Here is a 21,199-nt window from a genome sequence, read left to right on the forward strand (position 1 = left end):
AGTAAGGGACATTTTTCAGTCTTGGACACTGCTCTCTTTTTTAATAGCTGAATTTTGGCAGGTGCATTAATTTGTGTTAACTACATGGTTTAATGGGAACCACTCCGTAACTAAGCGGAGTTCACCACTCGTTTCGTTTAGGACCTCGTCCAGTGATTCATCAAACTGATGGCCAATCGCTCTCGTCACGTCGAATCCAAGCAGAGCCAGGAGGCAAACAGGACAAGAAAAGGTCTAACGAACGGCGCTATTTATCTCACGTTAGAAATGGGGAACGTGGGGAAGCACAAGAGCGTGTAAGCACAGTGATTCCTCAGCTCCTTTCAGTCTGATTTCCATCACCTCGCGTCATTAATGGAATCATTTTGTTGCGGGAGGGGGAAAATGACTTTGTGAGATGTTGCAGCTTTAAGGGCAGTGTCCAGGGGAAAGTTTTGCACGTAACAGAAACGGATGAAATGAGGAAGCGCTTCCTTTTAAGCACGCCCGCTAACTGCCTGGGCAACCTGCTCTTCAAAGCTACACGTGTAAGCATCGGCTAAAAGAAGTTTTAATACAGACTTCTTTTTTGTTACTAAGTAATGGCATTGATGTGTTTGGCAATGAGATCTGCACGTTCGGGCTGGCGTGGTGGAAGTACCGGGATGACTTACGCTCAAGCACTTGGCTGCGCCAAGTCTTCTGGAGAGCTCTGCAATAGAGAGCGCATCACTCCAAGGGCAAAGAGAAGCCGCTTCTTTTGTCACAATTACATCCACGCAGTTCTTCATTTATAGGACGAGAGATAAAAGGCTGTTCTCAGAAGTAACCCAGCTACGAGCTCTTCTCTCCCATTGAATCACAAACTAGAAAGAGCTGAACACCCGACGGTCAGGTGAAGCGCCGAGCACCGCTCCTCTCACAGGAGCCTTTCTGCTTAGAACATTTAAAGAGAAAAAAATAATAATAATAAAAAAAAAATAAAAAAAGCTTTTCTTTGAAAAAAGCAAGCTGTTTAAAATGTTTGCAGACATCTGTTGTTTTTATTTCCTCCAATTCTGCCAGCAATATGGAGAAACTCATTTCATTTTGTGCCTTCCCTGCTGGTCCTTTTCCATTTGGGGGGAAGCATATAATATGTTCTCCTTCTTGGAAAGAGCACGGTGCTAAACAGTGCTAATATATTTCTTACGCTAGAGCATCATGAAAGATTTTGAGCGTTACTACCAGCTGAGGAGTTGCACAGTGTGAGAACATGTACCTCTTTCCTGGGCTGTGCTCTTGCCTTTTCCTGCCGGATGCTCATAAAAAAAAAATAAGTTAATCGATACTTAAATGTAAATACATTTCAAGGTACGCAACAGTCCGTTATAAAATAACGCTAGGGCTTTTGAAAAATCAGGAAGTCATGAATTAAAGGAATTGGTGGAGGCCTGTTTGCTTTGGTTTTATTCCCCCAACCCAAAAAAAGGGCAAAATGAATACTTCAGTGCCCAGACCTCACTGATGGCCAAAGCTGACCCACAACAGCTAAACCTTTTTTTTTTTTTTTAAGCCCGTGAAGACTTCACACCAAATCCCCATCAACAGCAGCCCTTGCACACACAACCCATGCAACGGCTCTGCACATAGGTACCAACACGTTAAATGTTTCGAGCAGCAGAAAAGCTCTCATGTCACAGAGCAAGTAGTTTCTTTAACAAGCCATGCAACAGAATTTCTCCGCAGCCACTGCGGGCTGATCCACAAAATGAATACTTTAGAAATAAGACTGCGTAGGCCCAGTGTAGTTAACTTTCTATCATTCATCCTCCTTCGAATTCCAAGGGATTTGTGTACGGATATTCTCCCCTTAAGCAAACCTGTAGATCATACCAAGATAGAGCAATTCTCCTGTGATCAGCCAAGTGCATCACGGAGCTTGTTAGGCGTAGTTATTTTTAATAGAATTGAGTTTAAATGCCATTATCAGAGACTAGCAACAGTTAAGTTTCACTCAAGCGCTTCTTACAAGCGTCACGTGCTGAGTAAGTATTCGATACTCACGATGCATGGACAAGAATTAAGTTATGAATTAAGTTTTCAGAAGGGTCTGAATGAGGCACTCAACTCCCATCCCGTTCTTAGCCATATCATTACCAGGATGAGCTTCCCTTTACCTGCAAGTTGGCGTCTGCCTTATTATTATTCACAGATTCCATTACGGAAAAAACACTCAAAAAACTTCAAACTGATCAAGAAGCAAAGTAAGATTTCGAGCAGGAATGGGGAGCGGGCTGCTGGTCACACTTCATCACCACTAGCAGCAGTAGCCAGCATCCGCAGCAGCAGCTGGGGAAGGTTTCTGGTAGGTAAGTGTATCATAATATGTGCAAAGTGGATGCTTCTTCCCAACAGCAAAATTAATTCAACGTTGACTTGAACGTTCCCAACCTTAATTCAGTGTTGACTTACTCCATAAATGATTTAATCCATCCTGAACTGCTCACCCCCACGTGTATATATAAATATCTGGTATCCAAATACACGCATGAACAGAAGAGAGACTACTGAAACCCTCTTTTCGGCGTTGTTCAACATCCTCATTACCCAATAATACAACGCCAAGTCTTGACTCAATCTACAAATCTGCAAATCCTCAAGTTATTCTCCAGCAGGAAGCTCCACGGATTAATATCATCTTTCCAAGTGGAAAAGAAAATCATTTCATCAGCTTTATACCTGCGTCAGAGATGTCGGCGCTCGCACCTGGACAAATATTTTGTCCGTCTTGACGGCACTCGGCCATGCCGTGGGTTTTTTGATTCATTGAGGGTGCTGGATAAGCCAGTCGCGCTGCTCAGGCTGCTCAGCTGCCTGGTTTTATGTAGTTGAAGGTTAAAATCATCCATCAGAATGTCGGGTGTGTTCGTTCGTAACGGGCAAACTGCAAATATTTTTTGCAAAACGCTGCTGATTCCGATACTTGCACGGACTCAGCACAGCTCCAGAGAGGCCAGGAAGGTAGCTATGCATATGCTAGCTTGTGGCCCTTCGTCAAGTGTCCTATTAATAAAATACTCTTCACACATCAGTCTCAGCAAGGACAGCTCCTCTCCCCTTCCATCCCTTGAATCTGTTGCCACGCTTATGTTTTCCCTCTCTTCGTTTGCACCCCTCCAGAAGGCAGAACAAATCTGAGATCAAGAGCAACGGGAATTTACAGTAAAAAATACAACCTGTCAGAGCTCAGGCAGCTTTACCAGGGGGAAACCTGGGGTATTCTGTGGTGTTTTGCAGCTTACTGTTTGTGCCAGCACAGCCCTCCGCTAGTGCCAAGAACTCATCATTTCTGTCAGAGGGTTACGCAGCCCTGCTGGTACTGTGATTTTGCGTTTCCTAAACACACAAACCCTTTGAATGAAGCAGCTAATAGCCCGCATCCGGTCTCAGAACATCTCCACGACATTATTTTACTGGTTACGGGGTCTCTAGTTGCACTCATATTGGTACTGTGCGACCGTACCACTCACCCCGTTAGCGCAACGCAACGGTAGGTAAATGACTTCAAAACAGTAGGCAAATGATTTCCCACAGAAATGTTTTGGCCCCGGTTGCGTAAAATTCATGTTAAACACTGTCCAAACACATTTTTTTCCTGGATGGGAAAAACCTTAGAGCCGCTGTGAAAGCAGCGAATGCCATCGATTATGGAATGCATTCGAAAAATCCTCTAAATAAAGTGGGAGGGAACACAGAAAGAGTTGATTTTATTGATCCGCCTCCTCCAGCACCTTCAGCTTAGGAAGGCTGGGTACATTTCTACATGCAAATCCCTCATTTCCAGGGTTTGGAGTGCTTATCCCACATCGACACACCGAGAACAAGTCCCTTGGCACGGCCAAATTTCAACATTTGGCTTGGAAATTCTCAGGTCACGCTACCCCTGGTTGTCTCTTATCACACGAGAACAAGATACGCTTCATCAGCCTTCTGGAAAAGGGTGCCAGGACAACACCTTGGACGTTTTGGTTTATTTGGCTTGACAGAGGAGCTGTAGGGACAGATAACCTCTGTCACCATGGCACAGACTCAAAATCAGACCTGTGAGAAATATAATGGATGGTATCCAAGTTTTAATTTCCGCTTTTTTTTTTGGTATTAAAATTTCTAGTAGAAATGAATGGGAGAGATTGGGTTTTACGTTCATATTTCTCACTTTTGCCTGCCAAAAACCATCACGGGACTATCACAGATTGCTGCACCAGCTCAGATATACACGTCCTGTTCCACAAAGAACTATGAACTCAGACCAGGGATTAATTAGTCTATATCGTGTTTAATTTCTCCAACCAGGTGGCAAGACCTGAGCAAGTTTAACCCATTCTACAGCGCAGGGTCAGGAAGGAACAGATCCCCAAATCAGTTTTCTAGGGTTCGCCAGCTTGGGTAGAGCTGCTGAAACACCTAACCCAGTGAAGATCCCTCTGCTTCTCTGAGGTTTGTAATTGCAGATGCTCTGCTATAGTTCAGAAGTGATTTCACGACGGGTACAAGGCTGGGTTTCACTGAATATTAGCAGTACTCTCTAACTGGTTTTGTAAATCTTTCAGTACTCGCGCGTTTGGGCGCCGTTAGCTTCAGCGGCACACCAAGGAAGTGCGAGGTTACTCATTTTTCAGGCTTTCACTACTCTGTCAAACCACATTACGGTGATGCAGGCTTCCTCCTCAATGCTGCTCTCTACCTAAATGATTCACACACGAGAGCGTGATCCGTGCCCGCTTTATTCAGTGCTTCCCGCGACCTTGATCTCCCAATATCCATTTTGCTGGTGGAATTTATGCAGTGGAGCTCGAAGTAAAACAAGAAAAAACAGATTTGACTGAGACGCAGAGTGCTTACAATCGTTCATTCTTGTCAAAAAAAAAACTAGGTGATTTCATAAGCCGCTTCTCACATGGCAGCAAACCTTACTTTTGATGTAGCTTTTCTTCCGCGGTGGCTAAACGAAACCAGTGCTAAAACCACTCCATATTAAAAACTCCCTCGTGAAAGCCATTTGTATAGATGACTGCAGTTTGGAAGTATTTTTTAAGTTGCTTATACCTTATACATATGGATGCTTCGCAAAATTTAGCGATAGTTTTTCCTCCAAACACCATCTCAGATCCTTTTTTTATTTCTTCAGAAGATTCTGTGCTCTTCCCCTGCCGTGTTGGCACAGCAGCTTGCTCTTTGATGCAATCAAAGGACCATCCAAAAAAGTAAGCAGGAAGAAAATAAAAGTTCATCGACATTCAGGTCTCATCATACAAATTCACGATCATCTATAAAAATGATTTTACAGAATTGGGCTCGGAAACTCCCCCAGGACCTGAAATCCCAGAAAGAGGTCCCACCACCAAAGCGGGCTGAGTATGTAGGAATAGGATATAGACAAGTTTTTCCTACATTTATGTCACTTTGAGAACATTTAGGCCATTGAGGTAGGCCGTCTTCTTTGGCAAAACCAGCAGACTTTCAGTCTTGCTCAACAAAACGTGGAAAAAAATACCAAAAACCCTTCTGAGGACATAAAGGGTGTAAAAATACAAAAGGTGCTTCTGAAAGTTAGAAAATACGCAGAAAGGAATTGAGCTGAGTCTCGTTCATACATCTAATCTCCAAACATTTGTTTAAACTCTAAGTTCCCTCAAGCTACCGAGCACGCAGATGATTTATACATTAAAAAGGTAATCTGCACCAGACCTTTTAATATTCATTACGCAGGGAGATGCGGCTAAAATACTGCCAAAAGGCCACGCTACCAAATCACAATTTCGCAAAATCTATCAGCTCTCCTTGCAAGTTCATTCCCATCTTGCCATTTTAGGCCTACGTCCAATAAAGAAGGTATTTTTAGCTCTTGAAAAGAACTGAGGAATTCCATCGTGCGGTACCCTCCGTTTCCTGCAAACGGCCTCATTACTTGCAAGATCAAAAGCATCTTGCCACCATGTGATGTAACTAACTTTGATCTGACGCCGGCTACCCAGCTAGACTTCACAAGAGATAATTATTGGACTGGATTATTTTTTTTTGAAGCACCGCTTATCCCTCTTCGCATTACAAAATGCTTCAACAATTAAAGGATTACATCAACATTAAAAAACGCAAGTTTGGCGACAAGACGCAGATCGGCGATTTACAGTTTGTTAACTAAACGAGCGCGTTAACTCTAAGGAAACTTATCTCCGTTTGTCTCTAGCACAACAAAAATAAAGTTATCAATTTGTTATTCCGTTTGCGAGCTACAACAATTACATGAGAAACTTGGTACGTTTGAGAGCTTCCTACCGTTAAGGGTGGATTCAACACAAACAGATTTGGAGCCCTGCTATATTGCTCTGGAAAGACAGATACCAGGGGATTGTTGTCATCAGCTGCTGAGTTTTAGCCACTTAATAACATTTGAATCCTTTGAACAGTTGTTATTAATGCAAACATACATGAACACGACGCTCCGCTTTCAGTTGCCTGTCACAAATGAATGATTTCCTCATGAAAACAAGGAGCGCGCATAAATATTGTGCCTTTTTATCTGCTCTGAATTGGTACATTTCTCGGTAACATATGTGAAAAGGAACTTAAAGATAAAAAAAGTCAACACAGCTCATAGCAACTGCTTCTTTTATGTAACACAAACACGGCGTACAATTGAATTGTGCCGTGGCAATGCAGTTTTGGCTTCCTCTTGAGATTGCAAGGAGTCAGCAATTGTAGCATCTTTCATCCTCGTGCAGTCCTAGCTTCATTCTTAGTACTACCTCGGCATTATGTTTCCTCCTTTTAAAGCTTTTCATTTTTACATTCAGCCTTCCAGTCGTGTCACACTGCCATCACATACCTCCCTCAGAATGCGCAAGAAAATTGATGCGCCTTTAATTTCTACATGACACTTGCAGAAAAAGGCGTAACGTAGCTAGAGCTAGATGCATCACACACTGAAGGCAGGCAGGAATGAATTTTTCAACAGGTATACAAAGGACCTAGGTGCAAATTTCCTATTAATTTTTATGTGAATCACATGGCCAGAAACAATCTATGCCAGAATCAACACAACGATCATCCAGCCACAGTTGCTCTCACCAAGAGACACTGCTATTGAGGCTGATGCTCTATTGCTGGGGAGAAATATTAATCTAATTTCTACTTCCCAATCAACTCTTAGTCACCCACTGCACTCTCCGTTGGAAGTCAACGTCTTTCACTAAGACAAGTATGTTGCCCAAGAAGTCGCCTGCCTTTTTTGTATAATTCCTTGTAACGAAAACCATTTCCCAAGTTGAACTTCTGCAGTAAGAAATCCACGTTTTTATTTTTACCCAGTAAAACAATGTAGCCCGCTAATGTACCCAAAGAAACAGAACTGAACCCTCCATCATCACTAATTATTGTATTTTATTACAGCGAGATAAAAGGATATTGTTGTACAAGCACTGAATATCCTATAATCCAAATTAAGGCAGTATTCGCTAATGAAAGTATTTTTATGCATAAGCTTTAAAGTCAGAATGTAAAATGCAGAGCACACTGAAATACATTACTGTTTGACTAAGAATTAACTAAGTAATATTTGAGATCTGACTGAACAACACTGAGGTACTCTGCTACTGCTCGAAGGTTTAAACGAAGAAAATAGAAAAAAGGCAGCTCACAGGTTTAAATGTTTCTTATTTCATTAATATTTGCCATGAAGAAGGGATGCGTGATTTGAGATCTGAGAAAGCAGGTTCTGTCAGGAGGGTGCTTCCGTAAAATTTGACAACGGGAACTCTCAGACCACCCCTGCTGAGTGAGGACTTGGCAAGTTTCCCTCTTGATATTTTGGTGGAAATACTCTAACACGCATTGACTTTTCTTACCTTAATACACTGACAGTCGCGCACACACCCTGAAGGACCAGCCCTGTTTCTCTGATCCTAATAATATTGCAGAACCATGCAGGAAAAGGGGGCACGCTCGGTGAGCAGCTACAGACCTGATTTTCGCCCACTGTACTCCTCACTGTGCGCAGCAGTGACATGCATTTTAATGGCAGAAATAGGGCTTCAGGAAGCAGAAACAGAGGGAAGGACCATTTACAGAACACCGCAGCAGTTAGCATCCAACAGCAGAAGATACTCGGCAACAACAGTGCTCTAGGACACACTGGATATATCCAAAGATTTACAGAATTTGGCTTCCATGTGTGTAAATACCTGATTAACGTCGTGAAGGAATCGCACAGTTTGCAATTACGTGGAGTTAGAGAAAGTAAGTCATTGCGAAAAAGGCAATGATTAGAAACGTTCTTGGAGAAGCAAAACAGGAGTAGTTCACGTACTCACCCATCACTGACAGCTCTGCCGAGACGCTGCTGTTCTCGTTCTTGTAGGTGACGACGCACGTGTACGTCCCTGAATCATCATCGGTCACGTTTGATATGAGTAAGTTACTGCCAGCCAGCAAAGAGTACTTTTTGGACCTGAAACATTGATATCGTATGTTTGCAGCGCGTTACGATGGGGTCTCTATCCAGCAAAACACACATCGAAAATTATCCCACAAGTAATTCCCAGCTGCGATTTTTGCTGTTAGTAACTTTACACCCCCCATTTTAAAGACCAGCCTGATCATCCGTTGCAGCAGGTGACATTTATGATCGAATTCCACCCTCAGATTAGGTGTAGCGATTAATTACGTTGGCAGGTAAAAAATTGGGCCAGTGTCATTAATATTTAGGAGATAATTTCACGGCCTCCAAGTCTACCCCACTGAACTTCAAGTATTAACGGTTTTGCCTTTAATTTGCTCAAGGTAAATGTTACGATATGAAAGGCTCGAAGGAGCGAGCTACCTGATGGGGAGCACTTCCTCTCCTCGCAGCCACGTGAAGGTGGGAGGGGGGTACCCAGAGACGCAGCACTCCAAAACAGCATCCTTCCCTTCCATGGCCACCACGCTGGATGGTCGCTGCAGGAAGAACTGTTGTCTGTGCAGACCTGGATCTACAAGAGCAAGAGAGGTAGTTAAGTTTTTAAAAAAGAGACGTTATTTTTGTTGGGGAACGGGGAATATATAAAAACAGCTGATCAATAACGGCCCCGAGAGACCACACTTTTCACAGATTCTTACTGATGGGAAAAAATAGGAAATCATAGTACTGACATAAAAAGCGTATCAAATCACAATCCGAGAGCCACTTACGCGTCGAACCAAGGGAGCAATTTGCAGGCGGAACAATACCAGCTTTCAGCAAGGTGAGAATGGACTGTTTATAGCCTGGCATTAAAGCCAGGTCTCGGAAAGCCACAGGAAGAGGCACAGCCATGGCAGGAAGAGAGAGATATATGTGAGGTTTTAAGTGGTACTGGATTAATGACGCTGTTTTGGAGCTGGAAGAGGGAAGTTCATAAATACGGTGAGGAGAGAGGAGGAAAGCTTCAAGTGAAGGAAAACAGCACATCAAGAAATAACTTGAAAAGCCTGTGCTGAAAAGGAATTAGAAGATCAGTGCCCCAGATTATCCTTTGTCTAACAGAAGGTGTCCATGTGGACACGCCACGTGTCGGAGGCTGGCTCAGATAGCCCTGAACACTTGAATAAAACCAAGCCAAGTTCAGGGTGCACCTCTCAGGGTGAGCCAAATCTCTCCACCAGCACCAACCAAACACTTTAAGACACCCGCACTCAGGTAATGAGCTGGCCCCAAATCCCACCCGTGGCGTCTGAAATACCACCAAGCTGAGCCATACGCCAAGGAGATCTGCTGGGTTTGTTTGCTTTTACATGAGTCTGTTCCTCCTCTAAAAAACCGCTTCGTTTTCTTACCACAGATGTTGAAGCAAATGTGCTGGACCACAGCCACCAAACATTACTCCTTGTTTCTGACACAAACCGAAAAATTACGCAATATAAATGAATATTCCTCCCAAAATTAACAGCTACCAGATCTTCCAAAATCATCATCTCCAAGTAATTAACTGGTTCTCCCGCAGAAGTAGAAAGAAACAGTAAGTAACCGCGTGCATTTCTTCGGGATTTACTACGGCGTATTTCAACTTCGTACTGGAACCAGACGGACGAGCAGTTTCCAGCCATCAGGAGTACAACTGGTGCAGAATTATCACACGCAACTGGACAGCTTCAACCTGTGAAGCCATCCTAGCCGATGTCCCGGTTTTGGCTAGGACAGAGTTGATTTTCCTCCTAGTAGCTGGTATGGCGCCGTGTTTTGGTTTTGGGAGGAGAATTATGCTGATAACACACCGACGGAGGTGTGGGGGGATGGAAGCAAAGGTCTGTCTAGTGCTTTGTCAAACCAGCTCGTTTAGGACAGCTTCTTTTGCCTCTCTACCTGTGCCTTAGCCTCAGAAGTGCCTCACCAGCTGCTGCTTTGCTCTACAAACGCCCCAGTGCCCAGAGGAGGGAGGGAGGGAGCCACGCTCTGCAGTCGCACAGCGTCATCGCTTCTTGCTCCGTTCAGGATTCACAAACGCCTTGGGTTGCACGTGAACTTCTCTGAACTCTCTAATGATACAGCTGCTAGCTGAAAAGCCGCACGGATCCTTGGGAAAAGTATCCAAGGACATCCTGGTAGATGCAGACATCCGCAATTTCTTCTCAAAGAACCAAAACCGTCGACAACGCGACAGTGTTGATGCTAAAAAAAAATAAAAATCCTCCAAAAGGTCTGCGGAACACGGGCTGCGAGCTTCAGCACTAAGTACAGAATCATTTCTATCATCTCCATCCACTTACACTTGGAAACAGGGTTAAAAACATCACTGGGTGAACCCTGTGAGAATACGGATTCATGGCACGACAGAGCTGCTTCAGGATCTGGTTGAGTTGTCGGATAAAAGTGCCGACTGTTCCACCAGAACCACCAGTTATTTCCAGCTCATTGCAAAGGGTCCATCAAGTGGTATTTTTATATTAGAAAGGAAGGAGAAAATGAGTGAGATGTTAAGATTAAATGGTCATCAAACCTTTTCTCTGCCGCAGCACAGGCCATGGATTTACACCCAGCCTGAGCTCAGAAGTACGTTTGAATAAAGTGCGTTCTTCGAGAGGGCATCCAGTCTTGATTATGAAGCTATCAAAGTTCTCGTTAAGCCCTCCTCCAGCTGATTAAAGAGCACTTAGTACATTCTCCCTGACAACTCATAGCCCATAATCAAGCCCACACAATCAACCAGCTCCGGGCCAGCTTTAGCGAAGGACAAACCGCTTTGCCGAAGCCCTGGCTCCGCTGGAGTCATGGACTTCGTTCCAGCCACGATCTCACCTCTTACGCACGATTGTTGCTTGCGGCCTGAACCCAACGCTGCGATGCCCTCATCAACAGGGACGTGCCAGGACACCTCTTGGTCTTCTTCCTAAAGCTGCTCCCTCTACGCTCCCCGAACTGTTCAGCGAAGCACTTCATTCATCTTTTTCACCCCAACTCGCAAAATCGCTTCGCCGCAGGGGTTTCGCTTGTTGTCGTGGCTGCTCTTTTTAAACCCGTTTTTCATCCTGGCCTGATCCTGCTCCTCGGAACCTCATTTCCAGATCGGGACGGTGCAGTGCCGGGCAATACAGCCTCATCGCTTCCAGACCCAAACCTACAGCAGCAGCAAACTCTACGTCCACCTCCCAGCCTGCACAGAGCCCCTCACGTTGCCGGCATTTAATACTGTTGATTTTAGCACATTTCTATACGTTAGTGTTTAAAAACGAACAGATCTCCCCAAAACTAATTACGAAGCAGCGAGCTGTAAGAACTTATTTCCCTCCAAACCAAGCAAAACCTCTCATTTCCTCGGCAGCATTTTTCCTGAGCACACCATGCGGAGTAACGAGGTGCCCCCACATATACACAATTCGTTAAATTGATGACATAGCTGAAATTTGGAACTACAAACAGGATGTGCAAATTTTGATCGTCCCCGTTACCCTGATAGCTGAGCCTAACGTGTTATTTGGAAAGAAAAAAAAAATACTCGTCTTCACAAAGCCTCGTTAGGGTAAGTCGTTTATCTCCTCTTTATAGATGGTTAATGAAGTAGTTGGGATGTTTTGTGATGCAGCTACAGACCTGCGCGCATTCAGCAACGTGGAACGGTCCTGAATTAATTTTTTCCTCTTTATGCCGAAGGCATAGCTTCCGTCACACTATCAGCATTAGCCCTGCAACTGATCACTCCCAAATAAACCTCATTTGTGCCACCGATCCGGGTTGAGACTGTGTTTATTCTCATACCAAACGGATCTCCAGATGCGACTGATTCCCACCTTTGAAGAAAAATGAAATTGCGAGGAATTCACTTGGATTCAGCTCTGCAGACGGAGCTGCCCAGCACACAAGGAGGAAAAAAATAACATGATATTGCAGTATTTTAGCTATGCAGTGTATTAAAAAAAAGTACTTCCATAAAAATGTTGCGTGCCGTTGTACAGCATCTGCCTATACAGAGCTATTTGGTGCTACAACGTGCATTTGTAAGCATTCAGTTGACAAAAGCCTCCCATCCTATCATACCCACGGAATTTTTCCGAGCGTATTTGGATAATATTGGACTCGGCCAGTAGGATTTTATGTTTATTGCAGCGGTTTTTCTATTGCAGATGGCAGAAGTGAGATGCCTTTAATGTGACACTGATGTGACGGAATATCTCTAAGTGTTCAGAGTCGCGTTTCTAAATTCGATTAAACGAGATAAAGATTTAGACCAACTAAAACCCAATTTTGCTCTCTGCTGTCAGCTGAGAAAGGCCGGCAAAATTCCCCGACCTGATCTGCCCATCATGCCTGGAGGCTGAACACTTAATCCCAACGAGAAAGCAAGGGTTGTGGGCGAACAGTGTTAGAGAAATCTGTCATTAAAGTGATACCGATCTCTCAATATACAGAATGCATTAAAATGTATAACCAGAACGCAGCCACTACTTGGAGACTTGGCTTTTTTTTTTGCCTCCACCTCCCAGCCCCCTCTAGCATTTCCCTGCTCCGTCCTTTCAGCCCTCCCCAAGCAGTTCAAACCCGGCTCAGAAGAGCTGCAGGATGCGACGTGACCAAGAGGATGTAAGAAATAAGGACGCGAAGATTGTAACATCAGCGCTGGCATGCATCAGGCTGTGAAGACATCCTTCTTCCTGAAGGAACTTCAAAATACATTAACTGAAGCGCGAGGAGAAATGTGCCAAGTCACTGCTGGAACCTAAGACCGTACATCAGGGGGCCTGTTTGCAGCTTTAACAATGACTTCTTGCGCGACGCTCCCTTTGCTCAACCATAATGAAGACAAAAATATTTACAGTCCTTTACTTGTTCCTAGGTAAAAGGATAATGTAAGATTTATTACTCCAGGTGCAGACGGGGGACTCGGGTGTTTTGTATTTACAAGACAAAAGCAGGAAGCCTTCTCTCTATCCATTAAAGTTTTAGAGGCCAAATTGAAGCAGAATGAGCTACTCCACAACTGCACGAGCAGAGCTGAGACAAAAGAAAAAAAGAAAGGAGACGTTTATACTCTTACTTTCAGCCGAGCAGCAGGGCTTTGGCAGACTCACTTCTAGACCTCCATCACCCTTGAGAAGCAAAGACACGAGCAATTAAAAAGCAGGGGTTTGATCCAGGTAGATAAACGAATTCAGAGAAGAACCTAGTAAGATTTTAGAAGCGGCCCTGTGAATCTTATGAATATAACTCAAGAGGAGAGTCGGCCTCTCTCCCGGCAGGGTTTCACCCTTGTTCTGCTGAATACCCAAGACCATCCTTCGAGACGTCTGCCACAGGAGCGCTTGCTCCTGCCTAGTCTCCCATGAGGTGGACCCCGGGACTGGTCGCAGTGAAATATTCTTTTCCAAATTCCTCCGCATTTATAAGCTCTGCATAGTGACCCACTTTCTCTACTGCTCCCCACCTGATACACGAATATGCCTTCAGAAGCAGATCTCCTTTCTCTCCAGTCTCGAACAGAATTGCTACGTGGGATATTAGAGAATAAGCGATAAAGAATATAGCCCTGGCTCTTGGTGAAGACTCCCACTAAAAAATCTGCTCAGTGATCACTTCGACTTCAAACACAATGACTTCCAGTCCCATTTATCATACAGATACCACGCTGACGTTCAATTTGATTTCCTCGAGAGGAGGCATAGCAGAAATCCCCCCAGAAATCTACTATATCAATGCAAATCTGCAACAAAAAGTGACGCTTTTCATTGGGTTCCACACACTGATAATGACTTTTAATTGCATTGACCACTGTTTTGTCTCTCAGAGATGACGGGCTGATGGTCCATCAGCCACTCAATGATTTATTTGTTTTGAGTATTGCCAGCTCCCTTAGTTTTCTCCTAGACCTCGAGAAACTTCAGCATTCCAAATTTATGGTTGACAATTAATGGCCCAGAGAATCTCTCTGCTCCCTCGGGAGCTACTTTTTATCTGGATACGATGACCTGAAGATGTCCGAGGCACAAGCTTTAAGTCCCACAAGACAGTCCTGGAATAAAAAAACAACTTTTTGCATTTTTAAATATAAGAAATGTTTTTGAGTAACCAATGCCATGAGTACAAATACTTCCCCAAAACTTGTTTAGAAAAAAAAGAGCTTTCCTGCCTTGCGGGTAGAAGTATTGAAGCAAGTTCTGCCTCTTCCACCCAGTTATAATACATCCATGTGTATTTGAAAAACATTGGTACCCCGAGCATCACTAATTCAATATCTTTGGTTCCTTCAGCTCTCTAAACATCCTGTTTTTCAAATCATTGTTACCGTTACCAGATTATTTGCTCCAACGTTCAGAGGTTTCGAACTTTTTTTGTATCCACACCGTAGGGGGTAGAAACCGGGTTTTAATCAAGACTGCCTTTTGCTTCGTGTGTTTTAGTAAAATCCTGAATGAACACTAAATAACACCCACAATAACCATACAAATTATTCCACTTGAATTCTCTCTGGCTGCTCATTTAACTCCTGCGCGGGGGAAACTCTTTTGGTTTAAGAGAGCTTTACAAAAGGCAGTGGCTATTAACGGATTGTCTACGTTTCACTGGCAAATTAGGCTAATGGCCGGAGAAGAAAGCAAAGTGTTCCGTGCAATTAAATACAACAAGCTACAAGTTCATAAAAAGGCAAAACCCTTAAATCGCCTCCAAAGGTATAAATCACCACCTCTGATGATCGAGATGTAGAACAGTTACGGTCGCTAATGGTTTATTATTAGCCTTAATCCGTTTTCTGTATTAAAATAAATCTAGTGTCACTACGCAGGATAAAAAAATCTCAGCCAAGGCTGTTCCAGCACTAAAAGGCGAATTCCGTGTTCGGGTTCCTTCGTGGGCTGCGTTTTTAGAGATGATTTTTTGGTAAGTTCAGTGACCTACCTTGTTCTTGGCTGTATACCAAGCTTGCAAGCCAACCCGTGGCCCACTAGTTGACGGCACCGGCACCCTCGGTCTAGCTTAATATCCTTAATTGTATACCAAAAATCTTCCAGTGACACCTTATGCTATCAAATACCTCCAGAAATACATTACAAAATATCCTTCCGACCCTTGTTCAAATCTAAATTTATGCTTCAGGCATCGCAAGGGCTAAAAGCAATGCCACTTAGAACAACCGCTGAAATCGGCGTGTTTTTAAGAAATAAAACCACTCCTCCGGCAGCCAGCCGGGGAGCGCGGAGCAGACCACACTTTGATATTTGGATGCTTTGGGTAATAAAAATAAGCAGCAATAGTGCTAAGTGAGGCAGCATGGTCTGGGCAGGTGTGGTATGGATGTTCTCCGCTTCCAAAGGGCTCTCTCCTAATAAGAGGAAAACGAAACCTTCATCAGCCACGATACCAGTCGAGCAGCACAAGCGATGCCCGTGCCTGGTCCACAGCTCCGGACGAGGCATTTGATCCATTTGTTGCTTGGTTTGGAAGGCAGGAGGAGAGGCAGCTACCAGCATCCAGCCTGACCAGTTCCTGCCCTGAGCCCTTATCACACGAACTACGAGTTCTCTTGAAGCAAACCCAACCTCGATTTAAATGCAGCTGATGGAAAATGCATCACATGCTTAAGCCAAACCGGGAACAACCGTTGGAATTAAGTGTTTGACTTCTTAATGCTTGCAAGAATATAGTTGCAGGTTTCCAGTCATTAGTTCTTTACATGGTTTATAAAAAATTGCAGGTTAAAGAGCCCTTTCCCCCCCAAATATGTACTTACAGACTGCAATAACAGCAATTCTATAAAGATGTCCTGGACAAAGTGCAAATTTCCCACGTGTTTACCAAAAGGCAGGCTACGGAAAATAAATACCATAATTCTTTTCTGAACTATTATTAATCAGCACTCGCTCCCTCAGCTGCTGCCTTGAGCGGGAAGCTCTTATTTAGTTGGTATTCGTGTGGCAGAAACCCTTCCCAGAGCAGCCTGGGCTCTAACAGAGGCTTTGCACACTTGCAGGCTGGTAAATGTGTGTGCAAATAGACGTGGTGTGAGTTCAGGGCAAGGCATCCCTGCAGGAAACGGGCACCGGAGAACGTAAGGATGAAAATGGTTGGAATTGAAAAATAAAATCCATGCGCTGACTATTTGGCCGCACCTCCTGGCGATCTGTTTCCATCGAAAGAATAAACACTGCTAAGCGCTAGCTGTTGAGGTTTCAATCCGTCCTTGTTGCTGCCCTACCCTTCTCTCCTCGCAAGCACAACGGTGAGCAAGGAGCTACAGCAGCCACCCCCGATTTGCATTAAAAACGAAGGAATTACGCGATATTGTTATTGTTATCTTGCACTGCAGCTCAGCAGACGAGCTCAGAGAGAAGGAACGTCCACGGCAGACAATGGTACGGTGGCAGATTGCTTTGATGGCTCCTGATAAGCACGGGATTATTATTTATAAATAGAGAATGAATCCCTTTCAGGCACCAAACTGCTCAACTTTCCCTTTTCAAACGCCGTTTGTGTTTCTGCAGGGTACAGACCTCCCAAAGAAACTTGCTAATTAATTTACAGAAGCAAGGAATTTGGCTATAAATTAATTCCTTAGCCCTGCTTTGTACGAGATCTTTTGCCTTTTTTTTTTTTGTACAGCAGTATTGTTCCCTCTAAATTAATTAGGAAAGCGTATGCAGTTATTTGAATGGGTGCTTCCTCAGTTTTTCCAGTACCTGCTGAAACTTTTCACTTGGGACTAAGTTTTCGGAGCCCAAAGAAAAGAAAGCTTCTATAAAAAAGGTGAAAACGTGCGTTTTGAAATGAATGCGGTTCTCCGAATGGCATTACCTTGAGCCAGGATCCCCGTGGGACCAATCCTACCTGCGGGCATCCCTTCTTTTTGTTTCCTGTCCCCGTCCTGTTGAGGAGCAGCTGGGTGGGATGCCAGTGGCCAGCCAAGGCTAACCACCTCCAAGCTACTTCTTTGGTAACAGAGGCTGAAGGCTTATTGCTCTTCAGCTGACAAGGGGAGAGAAACAACAGGCTTGAGTCAGGTAAGGTGGATTTTAATCCTCCCCCTGCCCCCCAGGAGATCAGTAATCCCTTCAGCTGAGCATTTTCTTTTGCTAACCTCTATCACATCGGACGACAAATGTTTCTACCAAGAGGAGGTACGGACATTTCCAGACCCACCACAACGTCAAATCTAACCGTTAAGCCGCAGGCACTCCGACTGAGGAAAAAAAAAAAGCACAACAAAGATTGCTTTCATGTTTATCCCTCGTTTTCTCTCCCATTTCGTTTGGAAGATGTAAAGAAGATCATCAATTATTTGCCAGGATCGCAGCCAGTTTTGCCACACGTCCTTGCAGAGGTGCTGTGTTTCCACAGCACCTCTCATCTCTGATCTTGCGATCGCAGATCATAACCACTAGCAGTGGAGAAGGCACATTTTAAAAACACAGAGATGGGATGTACTACCTCAGCCTTTTTCTTTTGCTACCTATCCTTTTGAAAAAAAGTTTTTTGTTGTTGTTTTTGCACTAAGCAGGGGAAAAAAAAAATACTGCTTTCACTAATTACAGAAGAGGAAAGCTGCAGCTGAAGATAGATTTCTGCCAACGAGTGAAAACAGGAGAGGCTGAATTAGCAGCAAAGTAGCAGAGAGCTCTGAACCATCAAAGCGTGCACACGAGAACTAAATTCCCAAGAGGCTCAATAAGATCTGAATTTTTTGTTTCAGGAACACCACTCATTTCTTATAAGAGCTGCTGTCTGTTCGCATTATCCTGAAATGAGGCCTTGTGCTGCTTGCCCTAAGCCAAAGTCTGACGGACTCCACTGGCTCCTTGTTATATATTTTCCTCATTATTTGCTCCAGTGTTTCTTCTGGTATAAAATTCAAACGTGCTGGGGAGAGACAAATGAATGTGAATTCCCCCTCTCCCCCCCCCCAGGCAGCGTGAGAGGCTATTTAGTCTCTCAGAAAGTTAACAGCCAGAGCTGTGAAAAGGAAGAAGCAGCAACCTATCCAACAAATGATCAGAAATACAGACGGGTGGCAAAACAACACTCTGAAGCTGAGAGAACTCTTCCAGGTCTGTGTGACACACAAAGCTCTGTGGCAGTCTTGATTTCAGCCAAGAAAAGTGGAGAAATAAGGTTCACGGGCAGGAAATTTAGTTACCATTAATGACTGCAGAAGTAGGAATGCCTGAGGCTCATGGTGATCCTGGAAGCATTTTGACTCCAGTTCAGGACTCTGTTCCGCTACCTCTCATTTAGTGAGAAATATTTAGTGAGAAATTATGCAAGCCATGTGCTCAGGAAAAGCATCTTAAGGAATTTCTAAAAATGCAGTATGCCTGCCCCATTTTGTAAGTGGTTATACATTAGCAGGTCGATCTAGAACGGAAGGAGATTTTGAAGGAATGCCTTCTTCAGACCGCTCTTTTGATGCCCAGTTCTTGAAGAAATACTGCAGTGGTAACCGTCTTATTTAGCTGATGAATTCATTAGATGGAACAGCAAGGTGCTCACTTGGCTGAGTTTGTAACACTGGCTGTCACAGTCAAACTGTGTCAGCTCCCAAACTGCAGTCTGTGAAGCTTGGCAGATCTTATCAGGCACAGAAGTATCCAAGTAACCTGACTTTGAGGAGGTAAATTTGGCAGCTAGTCCCAAAGCTTTCTCCTTTCTCCAGTGACGAGCTTTTCCAGTCACTGGAGAAAGGAGTTCTTCCAGTGAGTGCTTTGGGATAATAATTTGGGTACTCTGCCCACTGTGAGCTAGGAATTACTTGTCTCTCCCCATCAACTATACAAAAAGACCATCTTCATACACATCTAAACGAGGTACCTGAAGTTAGGCAAGGTGAATACTTCCCTACAGTGTCAACTCCTCACCTTAGCATCCAGCTGCTTCTAAAAGCCTCCAAACTCTTCCATGTGATGAAGAACATGGAGGCTTGTAGAAGGAACTAGAAATTGGGTTAAATTTAAAAACTGCCCCAGGAGGAGCCGACTGCAGTTTGAGAAGCAAAGGACATGATCGGACAAGTGAAAAAGCAATGAAAAAGTGTACAGCTCTTACCTGACAACACTCTGACTTCTGCATCATTCCCAGTCCTTGAACTAGCTGGGTTTTTCGCCAGGCACCTGTAGATCCCACTGTCCCCAGGCTGAATCCTGCTGATCTGTAAAGCTCCAGAGGGCAAGACAGCCACCCGTGCGTCGGCTGGGCTCAGGAATAAATCCTCTTGGTTTCGCTGCCAGTGCACCACGGGCATGGGCTCCCCAACGACTTCGCACTTGAGCAGGATCGTGTCTCCCGCAAAAGCCGTGACAGATTCCGTCTGGGAAAGAAACCTCAGCGGTCCTGCAAACACAAAGTAAAAGAAGCAGTTAGATAGCTGCTGAAAATAGAAGGCGTTTGCTGTTTCCATGCCGATTTGGATTCTGCTAACGTTCCAGACTTAAAAATGAAAAAATAAAAGAATTGTGATGTTCTGAAAACTACTTGGAGATTGCTGTAATGGCTGGGTGACTAACACCTTCCTTTGTAAATCATACTCATTAACGGCAAAAAAAGATGTGTTAAAGAGCAACAAATTGCATCTGTTACAAGCCCACTCAGGAACAACTTGAACGAAGTACAGACACTATCATGGAACACAAACCACTCGGAACAGCATTCAAAGGAGAGCACAACTGAACCTACGCGAGGCCAGAAAAATGTTGCAGTCTCATCTTCCTGCATTTCTTCTCCGTGCCCTATCCTCTGAAGAAGAGGGAAAATGATCTAAAAGCCTCTCTTGAAGAAATGATTTAGGTCACAGTCAAATACTTCAAAAAGGGAAGGGCCTGCGTCTGCTTCGCTAAGAAATGTTTTTGTCTTACAAGGGGAAGAGAGCAGAGCTAGGAGCTTTAATTGCTTAACTCCCAAACACCTCGGCCTTGATCCTGCAAAAACACGACAGCCACATCCTTCACGTGCTACAGAAAAGAAAAAACAACAACAGGACACAGGCTGCAAGATACAAAGTGCCAGTGAGAGGCAACCCCGAGGCCGGCCCCGCGCAGGGCCTGAAGTGCAGGCGCTGCTATGGGAAGTCGGCCTAGTAAATGCAGGCCCTCGGAGAAGTATGCACAAACGTGCATTTGAAGGAGTGGAGAACATAAAACAAGACACTAAAAGCAACTGAAAAGTATACAGGAAACAAGAATCTTTCAGATTATGTCAGTGAAGGCTTTCACAAGGCATTTGTCTGAAGGCGCTGTTAAACAAAGGAGGACGGCCCTGAGTTTCCAGACATTAACTTGGCACTCGGGCATTCAGCAAAGACATTACCCGAGGGAATAAAAGTGCAAGAAAAGAGCAGAAGCCTCAATTTGTGGTTCAAACACCTGTCTTGGGGTCCCCCACCTGGTCTCAGCGCTCCCATCCCTCAGAGCTCCCACAAGGCCGCCATGTCCCAGCATGGGCGCAGTGCTCCCAGGAGCTGAGGCAGGGGAATTCCCCAGGAAGACAAACTGCCTCAGGAAAAGCTTCCTGAGGTAATTCTACACATAACCAGGAGCCTGTGAGACTTCCTTACTGCATGGGCTGTGGTACTCCCAAATTGCCACGTGTGTTCAGGGAAAACTGTGGTGAGTGCTAGGCCCTGAATGCCACACTTTCAGCTTTTTACCTGAAAAAAGTTTGAAGATACGGTATGAATAGCGAGGGAAGACTGTTGAAAACTAGAGATTTTCCAGGAGGAAAGACAGCTAAATTTAACGGTGTACAGTAAAA

At 44.3% G+C, this 21,199-nt stretch overlaps 1 protein-coding gene across 1 annotated transcript in view; it reads right to left on the minus strand.

Annotated features, from left to right (window-relative positions):
• DCC (DCC netrin 1 receptor) overlaps nucleotides 1-21,199 on the minus strand; it is a 309,874-nt gene that overhangs the window by 215,630 nt on the left and 73,045 nt on the right. Inside the window, exons 3-5 of the mRNA XM_035310456.1 lie at nucleotides 19,499-19,783; nucleotides 8,840-8,990; nucleotides 8,331-8,467 (exon numbers count right to left, since the gene is read on the minus strand). Coding sequence (XP_035166347.1) covers nucleotides 8,331-8,467; nucleotides 8,840-8,990; nucleotides 19,499-19,783 — 573 coding nt within the window. The remainder of the gene's footprint in view (nucleotides 1-8,330; nucleotides 8,468-8,839; nucleotides 8,991-19,498; nucleotides 19,784-21,199) is intronic.

This window comes from Oxyura jamaicensis, chromosome Z, assembly GCF_011077185.1.
Source record: "Oxyura jamaicensis isolate SHBP4307 breed ruddy duck chromosome Z, BPBGC_Ojam_1.0, whole genome shotgun sequence".
In the NCBI taxonomy this organism is placed as follows: Eukaryota; Metazoa; Chordata; class Aves; order Anseriformes; family Anatidae; genus Oxyura; species Oxyura jamaicensis.